Below are 24,700 nucleotides of genomic sequence, written 5' to 3' on the forward strand. Positions count from 1 at the left end.
CAATTATGCTTGGTTCACACAGGAAAGCATCCAATTGTCGTTGGGTGGCTCACAAAATACTCCAAGCATTTTCTAGAGGCATTTGAAGAAAACATTATAATAAATATGGCAGAACCTCTGCTTAACAATCCAAAGCCCCAAGAAGGACTGTGGTCAACCACACCTCTGCACAATGATGCACAGTGACGTGGTCCCGCCGTACTCTCCCACATACTCCCCATTCTCCCACATGGGGACCTGCACCTCTGCCATAGTGTGATGTGAGGACACTGTCTGCCACACCTCTGACAAATCTACAGATGGGGATATGGCCTATCAAGCTTCTGCTATATCCATGTTTTACGGTGGTGTCAGTCCACTTGCTGTTGTTAAGAAGGAATACCTGAGGCTAGGTGTTTTATAAAGAAAAAAAGGTCATTTGGCTCCTGATTCTGAGGTCTGGAAAAGTTCAAGATTAAGCATCTGATGACAGCCTCAGGCTGTTTCTGTTCATGATGGAAGAGAAGGGCGACCAGCTCATGCAGAGATCACAGGGAGAGAGAGGAAGCAAGAGAGAGAAGGGAGAGAAGCCAGGCTTTTTAAACAACCAGCTGTTGGGGAACTCTTGTGGGAACTAACAGAGTAAGAACTCACTCAGCCCCTCCACTCCCAGGGAGGGCATTAATCTGTTTATGAGCCATTCACCCCCATGACCCAAACACTTCTCATTATGCCCCTCATTAGGAACCTCCAATGCTGGGGATCAAATTTCAAAATGAAGTTTGAAGGGGTCAACTATCCAAACAGTAGCAAGAGGGCACGATCTCCCTTACCTATGCCTCCTCTAAGAACTGAGCCCTGAGGGAGTAGTAGTTCTCAGTCCCACATGTGATGGGATCACAGAAATAGTCACAAAAAAGGTGGTAGTAGTGATGGTGGTTGCAAAAGAAGGGAAGAGAGGTGCTTAACTCCAATTTTAGTTGAGATCATGGTCAAAGATGTTGATGAAGGAAAAGTGAAAGAGAGAAAAAGCTTTAAAAATGGAATAAGTAATAAATGGGCGAAAATAGGAATAGCTGCACAATAAATTATAACTCAGATAAGTAAACAAAAGCTTCAAAGTAAGAAAGAGGGAAACACAAGAGAGAATATTTTTAAAATAAGGAAGAAAAATAAAGTCAATAGGAAGACAAATCAAAGAGATAACATGAAGAGGTAAACAATGAAAGATCTATACACAGGGGATACCAAAAAATGTATACACATTTTAAGAAAGGGGGAAAAGGGCAGCACGTGTGGCTCAAAGGAGTAGGGTGACAGCCCCATATGCTGGAGGTGGCGGGTTCAAACCCAGACCTGGCCAAAAACTGCAGGAAAAAAAGAAAAAAATTGTATTAAATTTGTAATACCCAAGTCAGGTTTGACTTCTGCAATTACAAGAAGTACTCACTGTGACTTGTATTCATCTTTTATTAGCAGATATTGAGTATTACAATTTTAAGACAATTTTTCCCTTTCTGAGAATGTGTATACATTTTTTAAGGCACTCCCTGTGTATATATGTATATATTCCATTCTCTCAAGAAGCTATTTATCTTCCCTACATGCTTTTGAATATTCTTGATGAGTAGGTAGAGGAAGAAATCATAGCTTGAGACTCTAAAGAGATGAGCTTCCCCTTTTCAGTCTATTCAAACCATTTGCTTACATCATTAGGGTTTTATCTTCGGGAAATCTAACCCATGTGATAAAGCACTAACAATTTAGTTTTAAGTCACATCTGCCTATATTCCATGGCTTTGTCCTGGGAATGGGCGTGGGGGTGGAAAATCACATTTTCTAATCTTGTGGAAACACAGAGAAGAAAATTTGTTGCAAGCGAAAGTCTCCAACCTTATCTTGGCCATGAACTTTACCAGACACTCCCCGAAGGGGTGGCTCCTGTCACTTAGCCTAAGATCATTCCCATTACAACGTTTCAGGTGACAGGTCTCCCGTGGAAAGACACTGTGGGGCTTCAGGAAGACCCAGAGAGCCAGATGTACTTAGGATGGGTTTTGTACATCCTCACCCCGAAATGAAAGAGAGCAGTGCTCACTTTCCTTCCTCTCTCGGCTGCACAGGACAGCAGGGAGGCCTGTGATTAGCACGGGGGCAACCTATTCATCGGCACCACACAGGGGCCCTCGAGTTACACAGCAGTCACTGCTCCTCAAGACACAATATGAACAACCCCCCTGCTCGGCCCAGTGAACACACAAGTGTGCAGAGGAACAAAGGAAGAGCCCACAGCCAAACACCACTGGGAAGAACATGAGGCATAATGCTCTGGTCCCCTTGGTGTGGGTACACAGGGGCAGCCCTCTAATGACACACTGAACCACCAGCCCTGTGCTGCCGGGCCACCCAGCCAGATCCAACAAGAGGTACCAGACCTCTCAGAGCTGCTTGCCGACCAACCCCCTTATTTGCAGCTCAGGGCAATAACAACTTTTCACAAATCAGAAGACCAACATGAAATAATATTACATTCCAGCAGGGAAGCTGTTTCTGCTCCCATGTCCCAGTACAAAGAAACATAAGAAAGAACTGCCGATTCTAAAGAGTTAGAAAATTATCAGGTACGCAAGCAACTATGACTATGGCTCAGAACAGGATGGAGAGAAAGATGAGAGGTTTTCCAAATGAGTCTCTTACCTTTTTGTCGCTCAGGCCAGAAACCTGGTCCACATATTCCTCTTGGATCATGAAGGCAGCTAAGTTGGCAGTGTAGCTGGCCAGGAAGATGACAGCAAAGAAGGCCCACACTGACACCATGATCTTGGAGGTGGTCCCCTTGGGGTTCTGCACAGGCACGGAGTTGTTAAACACGAGGCCCCACAGCAACCAAATAGCTTTGCCGATGGTGAAAGACGGGCCACCTGGCTCTGGCAGGAAAAAAAATGACAAGGACAGAAGTCAAGTCAGCGTCATTAGCTCTACTAAAGCCTGTAAAACACACAGGACTGGTATGTCCCTCCCTGCTCAGAGCTGGAAGCCCTTCCACCAAAACTGAGCCCTTTTACATAGATAGTTGTTTAATTCAAGGGCTGTATCTTTCTATTCCAGGGGTCCTCAAACTTTTTAAACAGGAGGCCAGTTCACTGTCCCTCAGACCATTGGAGGGCTGGACTGCGGGCCCCGGGACAAGTCGGCTGCTAAACAGGACAGGCAGCGGTGGCAAAAACCCTCAGCGGGCTGGATAAATGTCCTAGGCAGGCTGCATGTGGCCCGCGGGCCATAGTTTGAGGACGCCTGCTTCCCTAAGGAGATCAGAAGAGGGTTCCTTAGGAGAAACCAGGGATGTGTACAGGACCTTTCTCCAGCTAATAGCTATGACTCAGGCTAGCCCTGGAGAAGCCACCTTCCAGCCCCCATATACTAGACCCTCAATATCATGAGTAAGTAATAAAGGCTGACGATCACTTTGGGTCATTAGGACAATCTTTTCTAATTTGTGTATTTCTATCTACTAGGAAAGCATTTTAACTTCCAAAAACATCAGCAAGAATTGTGTAGGGCCTTTTTTCAAGTCTTTTTATTACTATTACTATTATTAAATCATAGCTGTGTACATTAATGCAATCATGGGGTACAATGCTCTGGTTTTACATACAATTTGAAATGCTTTCATCACACTGGTCAACATACCCTTCACGGCATTTTCCTAGTTATTGTGTTAAGACATTTATATCCTCCTCCAAGTCTACTCACAACGATGCTGGGTGGCTTTCCATGTTCTTTCTCCTGATTTTTCTCTAACTTCTAGCACTTATCACTGTTTCATAGACTACCCGGACTCTACCCCCATGCTAACATTTCCCAAGTGGTTTCCTGCAGGAGTAGCTTCTGTGTATGAGAACATCAGAAAGCCCAGAGAGGGAGTCATAGACTCCTGGCCCAGCCACACGTATCTGAGAGCGCAAAGGTAGCTGACATTAACTTCACTTCCCTTCACCCAATTTCTACACAGACAATGCAAGGACTTCTGTTCCCACATGTGTTGTGAGCTCACTGCTGTCTCTGGTTGTTGTTGGTAAAATCTTGCCTGCTGTCTGGATCTCCACATAGCCCCTTCACTGCAGAAATCAACATCTGCCTACACAGTTTTACAACATATTAGCATAGGTCTTAGGATGTTCTCTGTGAGCCCGAGAGCATCTGCTCAACCCACTAAATCATCAGGGACTACACATGTCAAACCTGATACCTAACTGTGCACACACATCTGTGCATGCGGACCTTATTTCATGCAACAGATGTGTAACTGAAAAGTTGTTTATAAATCAAAGTTTTGCAAATTGTAAAATGCTCCAAGGGGACTTGATATTTAAAGTGGCCCCACGTTGAATTCCTTTATGAAGACAAACATCCTCTGGTAAAGTGAGTAATTGTAGGCCCTTGCTCTGAGCTTTGTACATCTGGATTTTAACCTCCTGGTTTGTTCAAGGGTATGTATGTGGGGGTATGCACTAACTTAACGTTGTCAACTTATGTATGTCATCAGGTGATTCCCAGATGCTTCACTTCTTCCCCAGGCTGGGATATAGGTCATGGCTTCTGGATGGCCCGTTAGCACAGGGGCTTTGAAAGCCCCTGACTATACCATACTGTGAAAATACCCAGAATCCCACCCCAAAATACACAAACCACATACAAAGAGATCAACACTCAGAAATGGTTCAGTAAAATAGTGACACAGTCTGGACTGCGAATTCAACAGAAGCACGAGGGGAGGTTTTACCAAGTACTGCTCCCTGCATCCCACCCCTCAGAGATTCTTTTTTAATTAGTGTGGGAGGGGCTGTTTATTTTAACATGCACCCAAGGTAGAAAAATCACCATTTTGACTCAGATAGTGGCCCAGGACTTAGATTTAGTGAATCAGAAAAAGTGGTCTAAGCACCTTTGTCTTATTTGTACCACCCGGCCCCCCCCCCACCCCCCGATAATTCTTATGTGAATCTAGGGTTAAGAAATTTTCCTCTTGTGGCTAAAATTCCAGGATAGAGCTCACATTCTGGAAAGGAAAAGACTCACAGAAGATGGAATATTTCTTAATCCTGAGGTTCTCAGGAAATTTGAGGGGAGCTATTTATAAGGATAGCAAAAATCTAGTGAATGCTTAAAAAATTTCATAAATTCCTCAATCACATGAGCAGCCCTCATATCTCTGGGCCTACCTACTCAAGAAACTGGACTGTCCCCAGTAGCAGTTATGAGTGAAAGTCAGTCTCCTCTGTCCATGCAAACTTTTATACTCTCTGGCAAGGGGGTTGGATGGGGGCATATGCTTTGGAGGTCTTGTAGCTCATTTGTGATTTGGCTGTGGAAATTCTACTGCTACAACCACCTGCATATACCCTGGAGGAAAGTATTTTTCCTTATTCTTAACATGTGTATACAATCTCCCTCGTCCATCGCATCTGTTCCAACAAACTGCCCACACCCTAAGGTTATCAAAATAGTTTCCTGTGACATATTTATGCTGCCCATGTCTACTACAAGTCTTTCCTCTCCTTTACTTAGGGGCAGAACGGGGCTTGGGGCTAGGTATGAACTGGAGAGAGAACATACGGAGCCAAACTCATATCCTAATTAGGATATTTGTAAAGTCATGAAACGGGTGATCTAGAAAGTTGAGGGTTCCTTTTAAGGAGTGGATAAGAGAGGGGGGAGGCAAGTAACAAATAAATCATACAAGGATTTAGAATTAAGAACAAGAAAAAGTAACAGAAATGCAGCAGATCCCGTTGGCCTTACCTCTGCCATCAGCGAGGCACCGGTTGTAACCCACAGGGCTGAAGTACTCAAAGACAAAGACAGCCACGGCCGAGACGATGAGCAGCATCACAAACATCATCACCCACACGTCCGCGCTGAATGGCTCTGGGGAAGGAGAGAACAAGGCACGGGAAGGATTAAAACCGAGAGCAGCAAACTCTCCTTAATTTACACATCCATGGTCACATATCCATGTGCTCCCCCAGACACCTATTTTGCTGGGTGGGAGCAAACCACAAGCGTGCATGCCTTCAGGGAGCCAGGGCCTGGGGTAGAGCCCCACTGAGCAAGTCAAGGTGTTTATTCCTTTCAAATGTATGAGGAAGACGGCCTCACACCCGTGAACTTTTTAGGCTGTAAAAAGACAGTGCCTGCCATATTGGACCAATATCTAGGCCATTTAGTGAATGGTATAATTGAAAGAAGTATTAGATATGGAGCCAGTGAGTCACCTGGGACTCAGTGACATTCCCATCTATATGGCCACACCACCCAGTGGAGTCTGGAAGAGACTTTTCTAGTGCTTCTGAGTCTTGCAGACACATTCATTCTCGACAGATTTACCTATTATTTCAGAATTGAATTGGTTCATTAACAATTATACACATGTACAACCAATAATCAACCCCTTTGCCTCTTTGCATCACTTCCCTTAAACTTCCCCACCTAGATGAATTTTTTTCCACCCACTTTGATGGGGTAGATTTTTTTTTTTTTTTGATGGGGTAGATTTTATTAGACATTCCTAGGGTAAGAGAATATAATTCAATATTAAAAAATCCACCCATATTGAATATCTGTATCTACAATAGCAGAATTTAATAGGTGCCAAGGGAACAGACATAGCTGTAATTCACAAAATAACCACAATCTATCCCTTATTACCAGGTGACAGGCTGCATGGGACGAGCCTGGAGAAGATAGTATGAATCTTCTACACACACGCTTTCTTTAATATCTGTAAGTCATTTTTGCTGAATTCCTTACAGTTGAGCTAAATATCTATCTGGCTTGGAAGCGTTCAGAAATTGGACAATACATTCCAGAAATCATGATACAATTCTTCCCCCAACCGTGTCTCAAAATAGTTCTGGCCTTTTTAGCTGTCACAGCACGTTGTAACTTCATAACTAAGTGAATTAACATGTTGTTTCCTCCATCTTCCAAATCATTAATACAGGCGAAGCTTATAAAAGGGGGAAAAATTGACTGAAAATTAGAAAATATATTTCTTACTCTGAAACCCACTTTATTATTGAACTCCCTAAGGAATTATAGAAGTCTGGCCACTTAATCAATTTTAAAAAGATTTTGAAAAAGCCTCAGAGCTGAACATACCAGCTGTGAATTGCAAAATCTTTCAATGGCAGCCAGGGAGGGGAGGGTGGAAGGTACAATTCAAAACCTCTACACACATCCTTGACTTTAATTGCCTGCAATTCTACCCTGATTTCACTTTTGTCTAAGACTGGGGAGTGAGTGAGTAAAAGCATCACTTCTATAGTCTTTTTCTCCCCCATGAAGCCCAGGGAAACTTTTCATACACAAAATATGACAGACATCTCTATTGATCTTCCCAAGTTGAAAAGTACCTTGGCCACATACTATATTTAATCTTTTTAATGGCCCTTTCCTTATGAGATTGCTGTAAGTATTTTAGAGCTGTAGAGACTAGGATTGAGAGGTCAAGGTCCTTCCCAAATTCTTATGCAGTCAAGTTATAAACTGAAGTCCTCTGAGGCAAGAAAAATAAATAAATAAAAATTAAAAAATCTGTGCTTTTCCCATTGCATTATGTTGCATCTTTGTCTCTGCCCCCACATGTGGCTCCTGGGCTAGGGGCTGAACCCTGAAATGGCCTCATGTACTGTGTTTCCCCCCAAATAAGCCCTAGCAGGATTTCTATGCATTTGTTAAATATAATCCCTACCCCGATAATAAGACCTAGTGATGGGAGTGGCTATACAGCATATCTGCATAGCCATGCCATGCATTTCAGCACAGAGAGGAAGACATCCCCTGAAAATAAGCCCTAGTGTGTCTTCCTGAGAATAAATAAATATAAAACAGTGTCTTATTTTCGGGGAAACACAGTACTAGAACACAGTCTCTGAAGGCTACCACAGCTGAAGTTGAATCCTAGAGCTTCTAGTTACCATAGAAAATGGTTTAACATGCCTAAGATTTAGTTTCCTAAGTTATAAAATATATATATTAATAGTATCAATGAGTTAATATAACCAAAAGATATATATGGTACTTCACATAGCAGATGTCCAATTAATGTTGGCTTCTATTATCCCTACAATTAACTAACTGTTCATCCTTTGGACATACACACAAACACACCCTGCCTGGCTTTTCTATCCCATTGCCGGGCAGGGCTACACCCATGCACCACCACTTCTTCCATTCAGAAGTCAAAGTTAGTGCTATACTGACAGGGTTAGAGTTAGAATGCAGTTTCCTTTGTAACTTCTCATGTTTTAATTATCCACGTGAAGGGAAGAAAAGAAAATAAATTATACACAGCAGCTACAAGAATTAATGCATACAGTGTGTACTATCTACTAACATTTCACCTAAAATCAACAAAACTAGAAGTTGCTTTACTATGAGCAAGACAATTAGCTAAAAAAAAAAAACAAAAAAAAACTTGAGTAATTTTATAGAAAAATTCTGTGGAACCTATAACTCTACTTTGTAGAACATTAATTAAATTAATTCACTGTGGCTAAGCCTTAGAGAAATGTTAGTCAATGATTTATCTAATATCCCCATTAAAAAATGCTGATGTGCCTTAGAGTTGTGGTCCCCATCCCCTGGGACATAGACTGGTAGTGGTCCATGGTCTGTTAGGAACTAGTCTTCACAGCTTACTTGAGCAAGCAAACAAAGCTTCATTGGTATTTACAGCCACTCCCCATTGCTGGCATCATCACCTCAGCTCCATCTCCAGTAAGATGTGATGACATTAGATTTTCATAAGAGCACCAACCCTATTATAAACTGCACATCTGAAGTTGCTCTTTGTGAGAATCTGATTCCCTCCCCCCCAATCCTTAGTCCGTAGACAAATTGTCTTTCATGAAACGAGTCCCTGCTAACAAACTGGTTAGAGACTTCTCCCTTAGAGAGATTGTGACTTATCTAAGGGCTTACAGCTTGTCTGTGACCAAATCAGGCATCTCACCCCCTAGGGGTGACATTTTATTTTCCAACTCTTTGCTCCGTAGTCCCTGTAAAAAATATGGGGTATGAGCTCACAAAAGACCCCATCTAATTGAAATCTTGGCCTCATCTCACCTGGTCTTATATCACATCTGAGGCTTTTGACATTAAAGTGATGCTGGAGAGTGTGAAAGGAGAGCATGGTACAGGGAGAGACAGGTTGGGGTGGGAGAAAGAATCAGATCAGTGCAATCTGGCAAAGCCTCAGACAATACATGTGAAAACAGGAAACCTTTTTTGGTAGCACTGAGCTCAATTCTTGAAGATAATTAAAAATAAATAGATATTTCAATGATATCAGAATTAGAAATGATTACAGCAGGAAGCAACCTCAGAGAAATGCCTTCTCCTTTGGGTAAGGAAACTGAGTCCAGAGATGGAGCAACTCTGTTTAAGATCAAATGCTGACAAATAGGATTATAGTAGGCTCTCTGGTCACCAACCCAGAAGTGCTTTCTTCCTATTTTTCTGGGTATTCTTCAGTTTACACATTAGTGAGTGATCAATTTTGAAGTTCCCCCCAAATGCAGTCCCTGCTTGAGTTAAGATCCTAGCAAACCACCTGCTGGCTGAAAGAGCCTGGTCAGGTGCTCCTGCAACTGTCCCTCATTCCCTCTCCCCATCCTTATGTCCACTTCTTTCCACTAGCAAACACAACACTTACCTAAGAAGGCAGAAGGTGAGACAGTCCCATTGCTGCGTGACACCATGACACTGATGCCAGTCTCTATGAAGGGCACAGAGAAGTCGACCACCTCCGATCGCTCCTCATTGATGGTGAGTGACCCCACGGCCATGTAGGCCCTCTTCATGACCACCTGAAGAGAAGGGTGCAAGGCTCGAGTCAGAACATTAAGAAACCAAGAGGAAACACTAAAACACTTATGGCCCAGCAGTGGTTTCCTTTGTAGAAGGGGAACAGTATATCCTATTTGCTATTTTAAATGTTCTGAAATTCAGAGAATGAATGTATTTTCAGAATTTTGTTTTAAATAAAATGAAATTAATGAGAAGTGGAGCTGGCCCTTAATTCCTGACACTCACCTCTCCAATCATCCCATTCCAGGTCCCATTGATCTTCTTCCCATGCTTGCCATTGGTAACCAGGTAAAGGTCATAGGTGAACTTCACAGATTTAGAAATTTTCTTAAGGATGTCAATACAGAATCCTTTGCAGCATTTTTTGATGTAACCTGGCTCCTCATCTGTTTTATTCCTAGTAAATTAAAGAAATAAAAAATGGGAAAAAATGCTTTGTACAACAGGTAAGATATTACCCTTTGTCATTAAAACTCTAACCCCAAAGTAGGCCCCCTTCACAGCTCAGCCCAATTTATACCTGAGTGAGAAAATAAATCAGAGTACAGAACTTCAATATTCTCTTCATCTCATCACATTGAGCCATATTTTCTCACAATTTTTAATGTTCCTTTGGGGTATAACACACATACCAAAAGGGCATATATCTGAAGGGTTCAGTTGGATGAATTTTCTCACACTGAATTTACCCTTTTAACCAGCACCCGAATCCAGATGCAGAAAAGTTATCAGCATTGGAGAGGCCTCTTATCCCCCTTTTTAGGCAGTTCCCAATAAGCAGAACCATTCCGTTGATATTAACAGCATAGAAGTTTTATCTATTTCCCAAAGTGGTTCTACATTTCAAAATTTCAGGACATGGTGGCCTGAAAAAACATATTTCAGTAACAAAAATTAACTTAAATCTCCATAAACTTGACATTTTGGTCATTGAGGCCAGGCAAGGCCAAAGGCACGTTAGTACAGGAAGATAGCAGTCATTTCCCCAGGTCATGATCTGCACAGAGCCGGACATCGGACCACTGGGCTGCCAGTAATTCCATAGCTCAATAGCAACTGGAAACTAGAGATGATGCCCAATTTATTCTCTGCCTCAGGTGCATCAACTCTGTCTCTCCCATGCCACCCAGAGCCACTGGGGAGGTGCCATACTCAGTCACTATGCGTTTTTGGCAGGGGACCGTGTTCCTCATGCATGTTCCACTCAGAGGGTCCACACTCTCTACAATGACGAATGGTGCCTCCTCCAGGGTCACAATGCTCAGGTGATCATCCTCTTGCTCTTCAGTCTCAGGACACATTCGGGGCCACACATAGTATTTCATCTGCAGGGACTTGTCTTTCCACTTTCCCACCTGCATAAGGATGAACACATGACTTAGAAATCACTGGCCACAACATAACAGCCTGTCCCAGCATCGACTGACTCTGCCCAGAAAGCTGTCAAACAAAGGCCAGCAGCGTAGGCATCATGTGTAATAGAGAGAGGAATATTTTTTAAACCATATGCCCCAAATGAAACTATTGTGTCCAAATCTAAGAAATGCAACACATTCATTTGCTCACCCACTTACCAAACATTACATGAGTACCAACGATGTGTGGGCACCCTGCTAAGCCCTGTGCCTCAAAGAAGCATCGTTCTGCCCTTCAGCAAGCTCACACTGAGTGAAGGAGTCAGAAATGTCAACTAACGTTTGCAGAGCTGTGTGGTAAGTGCTAAACTGAAGCTGTACCAAGTGCCGTAAGGATGCCCGAGTTTCCTGTGTTATGTGTGGCTGTCGGGTTTTTTCTACTTAACTGTAACAGGGAGCATGATGATGAGAGCAGCAAATAGCTCTGGAAAGGTCAACAGAATGATGGGAGCAAATGAGCCAGAAAGATGTGTTTTGGATGAAACAGGTCTAGTGGGGAGCTGAGGGGAGAGCTAGGTGGATCTGAATCAGAATAAAATAGCAAGTCAGGATTAAACAGTATTGACACAGTTGATTTGGGAAGGGAGTGTGGTTGGGCTGGAGATGAATCCACAGGTCAGTGCAAGATGTGCACCTGCTAAGCTGGGTCGAAGCCTGGGAATGAACTGGATAGATCTCTCTGTGAGCTACCACATATGGCCACATCAGCAGGGTACCCCAGCACCCAGGAGCATCTCCCACACAGATTCCAACGTGAAGGGTGGGTACCCTGAGCCATGCACATGCTGGCTTACTGCCAACCACCCAGAGAAATATGTAAGTTCCATTAGCTTTTGGAAGAGCAGTTCATTCTTATTTTTATAACAGAATCGACATGACCGTATTGGTGGGTTCTTATTCTCTCTGCCATTGAGTTTAATGGAGGAAGAGAGAACACTTTTAAATTTTCTGTTACTGAGCATCTTCAATTATGCCAAGGTATTACGGATCGCAAGCTCCTGCATTTTCTCAACCTATGATTTCTTCCATGCAGCAAATCAGCAGAACAGGTGAGGCATCAGGACTAGAAAACCTCTTCATTTATTCATTGCAGAAATCAATAAGAAGCCACAAGTCAGCAGCACTTCATAAATTTTCAAGCAAATAAGCTTGGATTTCCACATTAATGCAAAACTCAAACTCCCTTTCTTTGGTTCTTTGGCCAGTGACGTGTGGAGACACTGCCATTGTGTTATTGCATCACTCATCACTATAACCTGGGCAAGGCTGTGGCATCCTGAGCTATCTTATTTGGCACCATGTAGCCCTTCCTTGGCAGCTGCTGGTTGGTATTCTTCCAAATGTATAAATGACATTTTGGTTCTGTGTTCAAAATTATGCACTGGACCAAACATTTTCTTTCACTTATAGACATAGTTTTCTCTGTAAGGATTTTGGTATAAGTTTGTTTTTCCTCTTGTTTCTAAGACTACTCATTTCTTTTTCTCTTTTTTCTTTTCTTTTCTTTTTTTTTTTTTTTTTTTTTTTTTTGAGACAGAGTCTCACTATGTTGCCCTTGGTAGAATGCTGTGGCATCACAGCTCACAGCAACCTCAGACTCTTGGGCTTAAGCTATTCTCTTGCCTCAGCCCCACAAGTGGCTAGAACACAGGCACCTGCCACAATGCCTGTTTAGTTTTTGGTTGTAGTTGTCATTGTTGTTTGGCAGGCCCAGGGTGGGTTTGAGCCTACCAGCTCCAGTGTATGTGGCTGGTGCCCTAGCAGCTGAGCTACAGGAACCGACCCAAGACTATTCATTTCTAAAGCATAACTTTCTAAATGGCTTCCCAGCCATGTGGAGTTATGAATATCTTCTTGCCAGTGGTTGTAGGGAAGATGGGATTTAGGAGAGAGGAGGTCCAGGCCCATGCTGCTGAGTCACCTCCATCTCCAAGCAGGTGTATTTACCCCAGTGGCCAAATTGTTATCTTTTTCTGTTTGTTCAAAATGTGAAGAAGGTTGGGAAGCTCTAAAATACCCACTTTTATTTATTTTTTTCATCCCTATCATCTTCTATTCTTTTACTTTTTTTTAATCCAAATTTATTCTCTTCTGGCTTTATTACTAATAGCCTAGCCTAATATGGTCTAGTAGTTCATTCTGAGATCACTGCAAGAAACTTTACACCCCACACGAAATAGCCCCCACAGTCCATCATGGACGCTGCCACCAGATGGCTTTCTTTCTTTTTATTTATTTTTTTTTTTTGAGACAGAGTCTCATTTTGTTGCCCTCAGTGGAGTGCCATGGCCTCACAGCTCACAGCAACCTCCAACTCTTGGGTTAAGTGGTTTTCTTGCCTCAGCCTCCAGAGTAGCTGGGACTACAGGAGCCCACCACAATGCCCAGCTATTTTTTGTTGCAGTTGCCACTGCTGTTTTAGCTGGCCAGGGCCAGTTCAAATCCATCATCCTCGGTATATGGGGCTAGTGTCCTCCTCACTGAGCCACAGGCACTGCCCAAATTTCAACAATCTCTTACTGCCTTCGGGATGGTGCCCACACTTCTCCCCTCGCTGCTCAAGGTCTATACATTGAGCTTAGCCTACCTTGATACGGTTAACTTCACTGTTTTTAATCATGAATCCTTTGTTCAAGGAAAAGAAAGTTGTGGGAATTAGAAGCTAATATAGGTTAATAAGAAACAGATCGCAACAAGCTAGCTGCATTTTCTTTATATCTGTACCCCTCTGCCCCCCAAATGCTGCAGTCATAGCATTTTGGCAGAGTTTCTCGTGACGCTCTTGCAAATGAGATAAAATATAATATGGATTATTGCATGCTTTGATAGACTTGAAAGGAGTTAAGGGCCAACATGGAAGGAGGTCTGTCTAATGACATGTCAGAGGACTTTGCTTTCAGAACAGAGATTTCAGCCTGCGTAATGTTGTAGAAAACAAAGTAGAAGTCATGCTCACAATATCGCAGGTAACACTAGACAGGCTAGGAGACTGCATTTCAGAATCAAGTCTGGAAAAGATCTGAATTAGCCAGAACGATGGACCAAATCAAATGGAATGAAATTTACACTTAAAGTCTAGCATTTAGATGTTGAAAAAGTAACTGCACGGTATTTAAAAGGAGATATTTTGATCAACAGCAGTCTACAGAAGCTATTGCAATAACAAATGGTATATTTATATACTTACAGGGTCTAGCACAGTGGTTCTCAACCTTCCTAATGCTGCAACCTTTTAATACAGTTCCTCATGTTGTAGTGACCCCCAATCATAAAATTATTTTCATTGCTACTTCATAACTGTAATTTTGCTAGTGTTATGACTTATAGTGTCAGTATCTGATATGCAGGACGTATTTAGGCGACCCCTGTGAAAGGCTTGTTCGACCCCCAAAGGAGTGGTGACCCACAGGTTGAGAACCGCTGGTCTAGCACATGGGGTGAAGGGATGTCACCAATGATCCTAGCCTGCCCTGTGTTCATCATGCCACAGCTGGAAAAGTGGGTTCTGATCCTGTAAGTCTATAATCTACATATTTTTATATTATACCATTCTGCATTTCCCCAACAATCGTTTTTCTTCGAGTAGTTCCCCTTTAGCACACCCCTTTCCACCATGTTAGCCAGATCCTACCTTGGCTTCATGTCAATTCAATTCAACCGACAATAATTAGGCACCAATTCTGTGCCAGGCACTGAACTGTTTGCTAGATATAAGAGTCCCAGGTACATTTATTGAGGGCCTAGATGTTCTAGGCACCAAACACATCTAGGAATATCATTAATCTTCACAGCAAGCTGTGCAATAGAGACTCACATTTAATATCTCATTTTACAGATGCCTACAGAGGGATTTGATGACTTTTCCAAGATTCTCAGTAAGTGACTACAGTGTTGGGACGGATGCTGAGCACTCCGACGCCAGAGTGTGGGCTTCTACACACGACGCTGCACTGCTGCTCTGACAAGGGAGGGTTAAGACATAGTCCCTGTCCTCCAAGGATAGTCTAAAGGGGAAAGATACCATTTATTGACAATAATATCAAGTTCGGCTCTGGTAATTACATGAATAAAAGATATAAATAAAGTACTGTGGCATTCAGAGCAGAAGTGATTATTCCCAAAAGAGTCAGGGAAAAGCCTCCCAGAGACCCTTAGCTTTGAGCGGGGCCTTGCAATATAAGTGATAGCTCATTAGGTGAAGAGTTCTTTATACACCAAGGCAAGAGCAAGAGCAAAGGGGCAGAGGGAAGGAACACCTGCTGGGTGGGAAAACCTCAGCCCATCCTGCATAGCTCCAGGGTCCAAGGCATGGGGCGAAATGGCCTAGCTCAGTTCCTCCTCCTCCTCCTCCTCCTTCTCAGGCCTTCTCACTTTACCTCAGCCCATCCTGCATAGCTCCAGGGTCCAAGGCATGGGGCGAAATGGCCTAGCTCAGTTCCTCCTCCTCCTCCTCCAGGCCTTCTCACTTTACCTGGGCAATCTCTGTCACTCTCGAGGGCCAACTGCACTGCGTTCATCTCTTGCCAGCTCCTTGTTCAAGGGCATCAGGTTGGTAGGCTGATAGTGGCATGGGCACCATGAAGACAAACTGTCCCCTCACCACCAACTATTAACAATGATATCACCACTGTCCGGAATAAGCACACCATTCACTATTTCATGATTCTCTACCTTCTTCGATGATTTTTTTCTTTTAACTTTCCAAGAGACGTATGCTCTAGACTAAATTCTAAACATGTCTCAGAGACAGAACTACTCAGGTATTTCTGAGACCATGGCCAAATTTCTAAAACTCTCTGAGTCTCAGTTTCCACATCCATAAAAATAAGTAAATGGCTTTGTAAGATGCCTTCCCCATAATTTCACGATCCCAAGATCTCTGCAGGGCAGGGTTCTCTCTTACACTCCCTACAGAGTCGAGCCCAAATGAAAAGGGGTCCCTGGTGGTTCTTCCCTGTAGGGAGGGCAGTGTCTGATTTATTTTTACAAAATATCAGCTTGTCTTTTTACCCCCTGTTTTTCAAGGATGAGCGCAACGAGAAGGAGTTACCAAACTCCTGAGGACTGAAGAGAGAAACTTTTTTGAAAATGAAATCTACGATGAATATGAAATTCCCAGTGCCAATTCCCAGTGAAGCAAAGGTTCACGTTAAAAAAAGAGATTAGCTAGTGACCTCAGATTCCTTATGGAGCCATGTGGGTTAGAAATGAGTTTTTAAAAAAGCAAAACCGAAGTTAAATGAATAAGAAAACATCTCTGTAGATATATTTCAGGTCATCCTTCTTTCACATGGGAAGAAGTATGGTGAAAATATAACAGATGAAAAAGTTTGAAAGAGCAATGAAAAATAGTAAACAGAGAAAGAGAAACCCAAGGCACTGACAGTAAAAATCGCCAGTGCTTGTCCAGGACATGGAAAATCGTGTGAGTCTACAGTCCTGGAAATGCAGAGAGTGGCATGAAACGGGTTAACAGGAGAGACTGCAGATAAATACAGTGAGAAAAACTGAATGAAGAATTTATGGTCAAGATTTAAATATCATCAGGAAAATATCTTAAGGAATTATGTAGAAAATGACTGCAAAGTACTCTGAATTCCTTCGAGAGAAACGCTAAACAAACAGCATTACCATGAGCACGTTTAATAATAACAACATCTGTCTATAAAAAATTCAGTTATCTGCCACACTAACGAAAGAGATCTCTCGAGGATTGAAACCATCTTTCTCAAGAGAAAAAAGAATCTTTGCTTAGTTTTCCCAGAAAAACACAGAGTCATGTCGTAGGATACTATATCTGGTTGGGTTCTCTAGGTATAAAGTGTACATAAACCCAGCCGGGAATTTCTCCTCAGAAGAAATGACACTTCACAGACCTACGTCAGGTGCTGGTGGAATTGGCCTATAAGGCTTCTCGTATGAAAATTCTAGGGAACCAATCTGTGGTGACTTTTGACTTCAAAGTCTTCCTCCTGCTGACGGATTCCCTCCCTGACCACCAGTGAAACTGGCACCAATTAGCACCTTGACAAGGCCACTCATAAAAAAGGACCACAGAGACCCTGTTCCTCTCTGAAAGGCCCCAAGTTTGTCCCTTTGCCATAAACGGTTGATGTGTGCAGCAGGGTGAACGTGTCATTGTGAAGAAGGGAGAGGGGACCCAGGCAGGGCACTGCTGCTGCCGCAGTCCTTGCGCAGATAAGCGAAGGACATCGGTCTCCTCGGGCTGCCTCTCTCATCTGCACAGAAAGTCATTTTTTAAGATCCTGGAACAAAAGCACTTATTAGAGCCTCTTTAGGCGTCAAAGGTTATTTTTCAAAAATCAAAGCGTTTTTGTTTCTTGCTTGAGATGACATCTGGATCTAACACGAAACACTTGCTGCTTATTTTAAGCCTTCATCTGACTTTTTAAAAATGCGAAATTTAAAGCTACATGTGTTTCCCTGAGCAAACTGAAGGAACAGGCCGAGTCTCGGCAACGCCGCCCGAATTCTGCATCCTGTTTCGTAGCAAAGTGATGCCAAATCCCATGGCTGTCCCCAGCCACGTGTCGCTGCTGGCCCTAGGCAGTCCAGAGACTTTTAACAGAGCAACAGTCTGGGAATAGGAGGACACTGTCATTTGTCCATTCCCCGAAGTTATACATCTTCACTATAAGGGTGGTTACAGTTTGAATGGGGGATAATACTTCATTTTGCTCAATCTTTATTTTTTTTTCTTTGTATTCACCTGTCTGTCTGTTTTGTGCAGCTATAATAGAATACCACAGACTGGGTTATATATTTTAAAAAAAGAAATTTACTTCTCACACTTCTGGAGGCTGGCAAGTCCACAACACAGGTGGCAGCATCGAATGAGAGCCTTCTTGCAGTGCCATCCATGGCAGAAGCAGAAGGGCAAGAGAGCCTGCCCCAGAGAGCGGGAAAGGGCTGAGTTTGCTTTTATTATATTATAGCAAATCCACGCGGGCAATAACCAACCCACTGCCGTAATGAGGGACAATCATCCATGGACGACCTAATCACTTCTTAGAGGTGCCAGACTCTTACCACTGTTGCACTGGGGGTTAAGTTTCCAACACTCACCTTTGGACATATTCAAACCATGGAGCCACCCCCCTCTATGCCTGGTAACCAAGTGAACACTGTGGTGCATGGCCACCCCTTCTGTGCCCACTCAAAATGCATACGCCTACATATGAATGAAAGGACAGTACAAGCGTGGACATACGTGTGTGTGTTTCCTGCAGCGGATCATAATACCCGCATTTCTCTGCGGCTTGCTTTTCCTACTTCAACATAGGTTTTCTTCCAAGTCAACACGGTAGATCTGACTCCTTTTAATAGCTTGCCTAATAGCCCATAATAATCAATGTGCCTTAATTTATTCAATGAAAACCTTACTGGCAACTCTTTAGGCTATTGTTTTAAAAATTAACCAAAATGTATAATACATATTTAGTATTTCTAGATCATCAATTTCCAGGAATGACAAAGCAGAAAAGGAATAAAAGGATATGCAGGTTTCTAAGTGATCTCGATGGTGCCCGTATACAACACTTTGCAGCAATCGAAATTCCTATCTGTGAAGCATGAGCGCCCTTTGCTCACACTCTCACCAGAGCTAAATTTTTATCACTATTAAAGGTCTGCCAATCTGATGAGTGAAAAATGCTATGTTACTGCTCTAAGTCTCATTTCCTTGACGCACAGCGAGCGTGAGCCCCCCGTCCATGTCTGGGGACCACTTGGATTTCTCTCTCTGACCTTCCCCATTCTCTCACATCTCTTCCCCACTTTCTGTGGCGTTGTTTGTCTTTCTTATCTATTCACAGGGAAGCCTCCTGGCTAGTAGGAGAGTAACATCTTATCTGCCACACGTGCTTGAAATACCCTTTCCACTAAGATCTGTCTTCTGCCTTTAGTCTTTTTTCATGCACAAAATAGTTTGCTTTCATTTCCCCCTCCCCCCCTTGGATGTAAAATATGTCTTTTTAAATAGAATATTTGGTTTCCAATCTTACTTTGTCAAAAACATCTACCCTGCTCTCGAAGTGTACATCTTCGGTTTTCCTGAATATTCATTCACTCCTAGCTTTTTCTATGCTGTGTAACGGAGATGCAGCTTTACTCTCTGGGTCCCGTCTGCAGTCTTTCCCTGGCTGGAGGGCTGCACCTCCTTCCTTATTTCAGGAATGCTCTGCATTCTTCTCGGTTCTTCTCAGCCCTTCCTGCCTTCGTGAAGTGGTCTTTGACCACCCCAGACCAGAAAAAGGCTGTGTTATTTGATCTTCTGCAATGATTTTGAGGGTCAACCTCTGCCTTTGGCTAGCATATTAAAATGTTAGCTACATTTCAAAACTCCTATGTCTAAATAGGTATTTAAGCACCTTGAGGCCAGGGACTATGTTATTCTACCTCTTTTTGTCCCTTGTACTGGCTTGAACAAATGTGCTCTCAGGAAATTATTGACTGATGTCACTGGGAAAAAAATACATCATACCCCCCACAAAGTCTGCACTAGATGTCACTGCAGTGTTCTTCGATGAAAGGGCGTAGGAGGTAAAGGCTGCTGCATGCGTCTCCTCCATCTCTCTCTCCTCAGCCTTCCAGATTATGAAGTTAACCCCGACTAAACTCAGTCCCACGTAGATTGCTCTAGGTACAGTGGCACATTGTGCTACAGCAAGCAGCTAACAGAGAGCCCCGCTACAGCCTGATGCTACTTCTAATTATTTGCATGTTCAGTGACATCTAGTTTGAGAAATCCAGCATTTGAAAAATGTGTCTGAAAATAATTTCCATATTTAAATTTGATCCATGACTACCTCTGGCCTATTACTACATTGCCACTGACCAAGCCGAGGACTGGCGGTTCGGGGCACACAGGCTGAAGGAGGGCCATCCAGCCCATTTTGCCTGGCATCTGTGTGGTTCTCCCAGGGACGCCAGGACATCAGTTCACTGCTCAGGCCACAGATGCTAACTCTGGCTAACCCCTGTCTCTCCATAAGAACCGGGAACCCCGGGAGCAATGGTATATACCCATCGCTATGCTGGCCATTGACCTGAGTGATCCCTGTCCTCCACTCATCCTGCCCTCACTATCTCCTGCTCTGGAGAGAGATGGAAGGAGAAAGTGGCAGCAGTGGGGCAGAATCATGGTATCAGAAATAGAAGTTGTTGATTCTCTTGGCAGCTGAGAGCACTTATGGTCATTTCAGATCATACCATGAACAGAGATACGATAATATCAGAGCAAGTACAGCCACTATGGACCAGGACCAGTGACAGGCACTTCTCACAGGGTTGTGTTACTTCAATGTCACTAACTTCCAAAAACGTAGATAGTGTTAGTTTCCCACAATATAGACTAATAAACCTTAAGCTGGGTGGGTGTGGCAGCTCACATCTGTAATCCTAGCATTATGTGAAGCCAAGCAGGGTGGACTGCTTGAGCTCAGGAGTTTGAGACCAGTCTGGGACCAGAGTAAGACCCTATCTTTACTAAAAAGAGAAAGAAAAAAAAATAGCCAGGCATGGTGGTACATACCTGTAGTCTAGTTCCAGCTATTTGGGAGGCTAAGGTGAGAGGATCACTTAAGCCCAGGAGTTTGAGGTTGCTGTGAGCTATGACTCCACAGCCCTCTACTACTCTACCCAGCCCAATAGAGTGAAACTGTCTCAAACAAACAAAGAAATAGAAAACGAAAACATGAGGGTCCCTGAAGAACCAGCATTTTATTCCTGATCTGGTTGGCCGTAACAACTCATACTTCTTTTACCATGGAGTGTTACAAAGAGAACATTCCTGATTCCTTCATTCTTCATAATCTTACTGTGATGAGAGCCGAGTCTGCTTCAGCTTGCTCCACCAGCCCCCCAGGATCACTGATGGATGTTTCTAAAGAGCTGGTGGCAAGTAGTAACTGAAGTTTCCTAGTGGGGGGCCAGACAGGCAGAGGGGTAGCAGGTGGCAGCGAGCAGTAGGCAGGGGGCCGCCAAGCTGTGTGAACTTGGGTGAGCTGCTGGACCTCTCTGTGCCTGGCTCATGTTGGTTTTATGCCAGCATTTGCTATTTTTCTCCTCCTTCTCCTCCTCCTCATTATTACTACTACATCAAAAATGCCAGTGTAACTTCTTCCTGTGTTTAACCTCCTCCCAGAAAAAGTTTTTTTCTAAGTGGTTTGCAAATGGTAAGGCACATGTACTGAACGAATTCCAGCTTCTCAAATGTTTAACTACATTTGTTTCAAAATGTCAGGATAAACACCATGCCATTCTTCTGGTTTCATTTAAGTGCAAATAAAAACAAATCACAGGAATAAAAATGCTACTACCCTTCTGAATTCACTGAAGACCTTGAATTCAAAGAGCCCCGTTGACCCATGTGCTGCCTCCCCACAACCCCCTTCTGGGACAAGACAGATATTTTAGAAAGGGCATTCACTCTTTTAGGTTGAGCATTTTATTTGCTAAACAGGCTCAAGTAGGCTGAGAGTCAACAAGTTTTCCAGATGTACCTGATGCCTACCTGGTTCAAAGGCTCGAAACCTCTAAGTCTCAGTTCTGTGTTCTTAGAAAGCCAGTCCTCAGAGTCCTATTCTGGGACCTGAAAGAATTGAACTACTGAGAGCTGAGTGCCACCTTCTCCTCTGATGAGCCCACTTCCAAAGAAAGCAAAACTGAGTCCTGAATGATCCTCTGGGACAGGCAGAACCCAGTGACAGAACTCTCAAACTTAGCACCAGGGCCAGTCTCACTTCCTCTGAATCAACTTCCTCCCACAGCAAGTGGCTTAGGACATACGTATATGCACCATGACCAAGGCTTTGATTTGCTCCAGGTCTTAGGAGACTGGGCCACAGGCTGCAGCCATGGACACTGTTGGTCATTGGGTTACCTCGTCATTACTCTCAGATGACAGTTGTGAGAGCAGAGCAGAAGTGTGTAAGGTCTGAACAGTGACTCCCTAGATTACAGCACTGCCTTGGGAAGGTCTTCGTTAGTATTTATGGAAATGTGTGTGTATATGTGCATGTGTGTATGTGTGTAGTCATTCATTCATTCATTCCACTTAGTTTAATTTGCTATATTAGTTGAAATGATAGGCTTTGAAGTCAGAAAGGCTTAATTTCAGTTCTGGCTTTGCCACTGCTGGTTGTGCAACTCTGGACAAGTTATTCACCCTTTGAAATCCTGTATTGTGGATGTCTGTGGTTTTGTCTACTGACTAACTATCCCTGCCTCTCCTCTCTAACCCCCTCCTTCCCCTCACCCCTCTCCTTAGCTCTTATCTCTTCCTTTTGTGAATCACCCCCTCCTCCACTCCACCTGGTGGTACTGTGGAGGTGGCCATGTTATTTCATCTCCCAGTGTCCTGCTGAGCCAGCCACAGTTGAGTGGTCAAGAAATGAGACACCTGACCGGCTGGGTCAAATCCTTGAAATTTTTGGCCTTTAAGATCAAGAACAGTGTTAAGTCAGGCTCGCTCAGTAGCAGAAGCTAGAATACATAATACCCAGAAGCCCTAGGGAGGCATGTTTTGTAGCCTCCAGTCTGAGAGAGAATGAAGCCAGTGGCCATTAAAAAGCAGATACAAGTGAGAGTGTGAGCAAGATGTATGATAGCTGCAGAGTCCCAGTTTATTGCTACTCTGGAGGCCTGATCACATTCCCATTGTGGGTTCTGTTGAGAGAATCCAATATGCTTATAATAAATTTGTCTTTGGCTTAAGACAGTTCAAGTTCCATGTCTATTCTTTATAATCCAAACAGTCCTCATAATGCACTGTGGATCTCATTTACAAATGGCAACAGATAATAAATATAACCATCTTTGTGGAGTTTTAAATGAAATAATGCACATAAAGTGCTTTGCAAAATGCCTGGAACATAGTGAGCATTGAGTAAATGACAGTAGTTGCGGTGGCAGTGGTGATATTTATCACCTCCAACTTACTGTGAACATCTCAGGATCCAAGAAGTAGGTGGGGTGACCAGTGACAGGCAGATCCCACACCCATTCCTAAGCAAGTGCCTCCTTGCCTGGGCCACAGGAAAGAGAAGCAGGTGGCTTCCACTCAAGCACTTAGATTTACAGTTCCTGTTGTCCCAATAGGGACTGTGGTGGCCTCCTCTTCATGGCCCCCAGGACTCCCTAGACAGCCAGCCTCCCTCAGCAGGTCCCTTGGCATCTCTTACTGCCTGGCCTGCAGGCTAGACCCTGCTGCCCGGCGCAGCCATTGGCATGCTTTCCCTCTCCCCGTCTACTCTCCATGCTCCCCCTTCCATGAACACTTTCCCAGGATCAAGAGTTCATAATCTGGACTTTCCTCTAAGACCTCTTCCTAGGGGTTTCCCAAGCTTAGCAAGTGGCAGAAACAATATTCAAACCCAGGCAGCCTGACACCAAAGCCTTTGCATTTGGCCACTCCTTTATTCTGCCTCAAAGATTAGATACAGCACATAAAGTACAGTGAATGGTATCAGGCATCTAGTACTCATGCCCCCAAATGGTACTGGTCCGGAATAGTCCTCCTGTCCTTTTCTCTCAGGTAGCTTTGTATGCCGTGGACCTGTCCTGCCATAGCACCAGAGGTTCTTTGGGTTGCAGGAGCAATGCCACCATCCAGAAGGCACTGAGTTATCGTCAAAGGCACTGGGAGCCAGAGGTGAGTACGTTTTTCTTCTGACGATGCCTCCCGACCTGGTCCCAGCTTGCCCCGCCTCTAGCCTCCTCATCAGTGTCATCACACTCTCCTTCATGATCCTCCTCTGAATTTCAACCATTTTCAATATACTTAAAGAAAGGATTACTTGGAAATATACAGCAATCCCTCTATAGATCCCGGACCTAGTGAACTAGCACCTCCCTCAAGAATACCTCAGGACACTAATGAGCAGTAATACGCATTTTTGCAGTTCGTAAACTGATCAAACAAGCAAGATTTGAATTTTCATGCAAATTTTTAGCAGCAAGAAAAAGTAGCTGGACTAGAGCAGGACCTCGGCAGATGAGACTGCAGAGAGCTGCTTTTATCACTGCAGGGTGCTCACACACAAGTGTCAAGAAGAAAATAATGAGAAGCATTCTGGAAAAGGGACATATTGCATAAGTATGATGACAAAGTTTTCCAGACCACAAACCTGAATGTAAACACTGATAATTATGAGTGTGCTTTCTGGGACAATGAAGCAGCATAGTTGAAAGTGTGATCATCCAGGAAATCTAAGACATAAGGTTGTGAATACATATGAAAAAGAAACAAGGCACACACACTGAAGAGACGCATACAAATTACTGAGGCGATAAGGGAACACAAAGGGAAGAGGTCAAAGTCATTGCAAATATATCATAATTTTAGAAGATTAGACCACAAAGGCAAGAAAAAAAAAAATGTTGACAGATCCATGTCTAAGAACATAATCACT

At 43.5% G+C, this 24,700-nt stretch overlaps 1 protein-coding gene across 1 annotated transcript in view; it reads right to left on the reverse strand.

Moving 5' to 3' along the window:
* The window catches only part of GRIN2B (glutamate ionotropic receptor NMDA type subunit 2B), a 309,065-nt gene that overhangs the window by 42,041 nt on the left and 242,324 nt on the right, over nucleotides 1-24,700 (reverse strand). Inside the window, exons 4-8 of the mRNA XM_003797783.2 lie at nucleotides 11,005-11,207; nucleotides 10,078-10,249; nucleotides 9,698-9,851; nucleotides 5,782-5,907; nucleotides 2,677-2,906 (exon numbers count right to left, since the gene is read on the reverse strand). Of these exons, the coding sequence (XP_003797831.1) occupies nucleotides 2,677-2,906; nucleotides 5,782-5,907; nucleotides 9,698-9,851; nucleotides 10,078-10,249; nucleotides 11,005-11,207 (885 nt within the window). The remainder of the gene's footprint in view (nucleotides 1-2,676; nucleotides 2,907-5,781; nucleotides 5,908-9,697; nucleotides 9,852-10,077; nucleotides 10,250-11,004; nucleotides 11,208-24,700) is intronic.

Source organism: Otolemur garnettii, unplaced genomic scaffold, assembly GCF_000181295.1.
Source record: "Otolemur garnettii isolate 467f Iridium unplaced genomic scaffold, OtoGar3 scaffold00124, whole genome shotgun sequence".
Taxonomy (NCBI): Eukaryota; Metazoa; Chordata; class Mammalia; order Primates; family Galagidae; genus Otolemur; species Otolemur garnettii.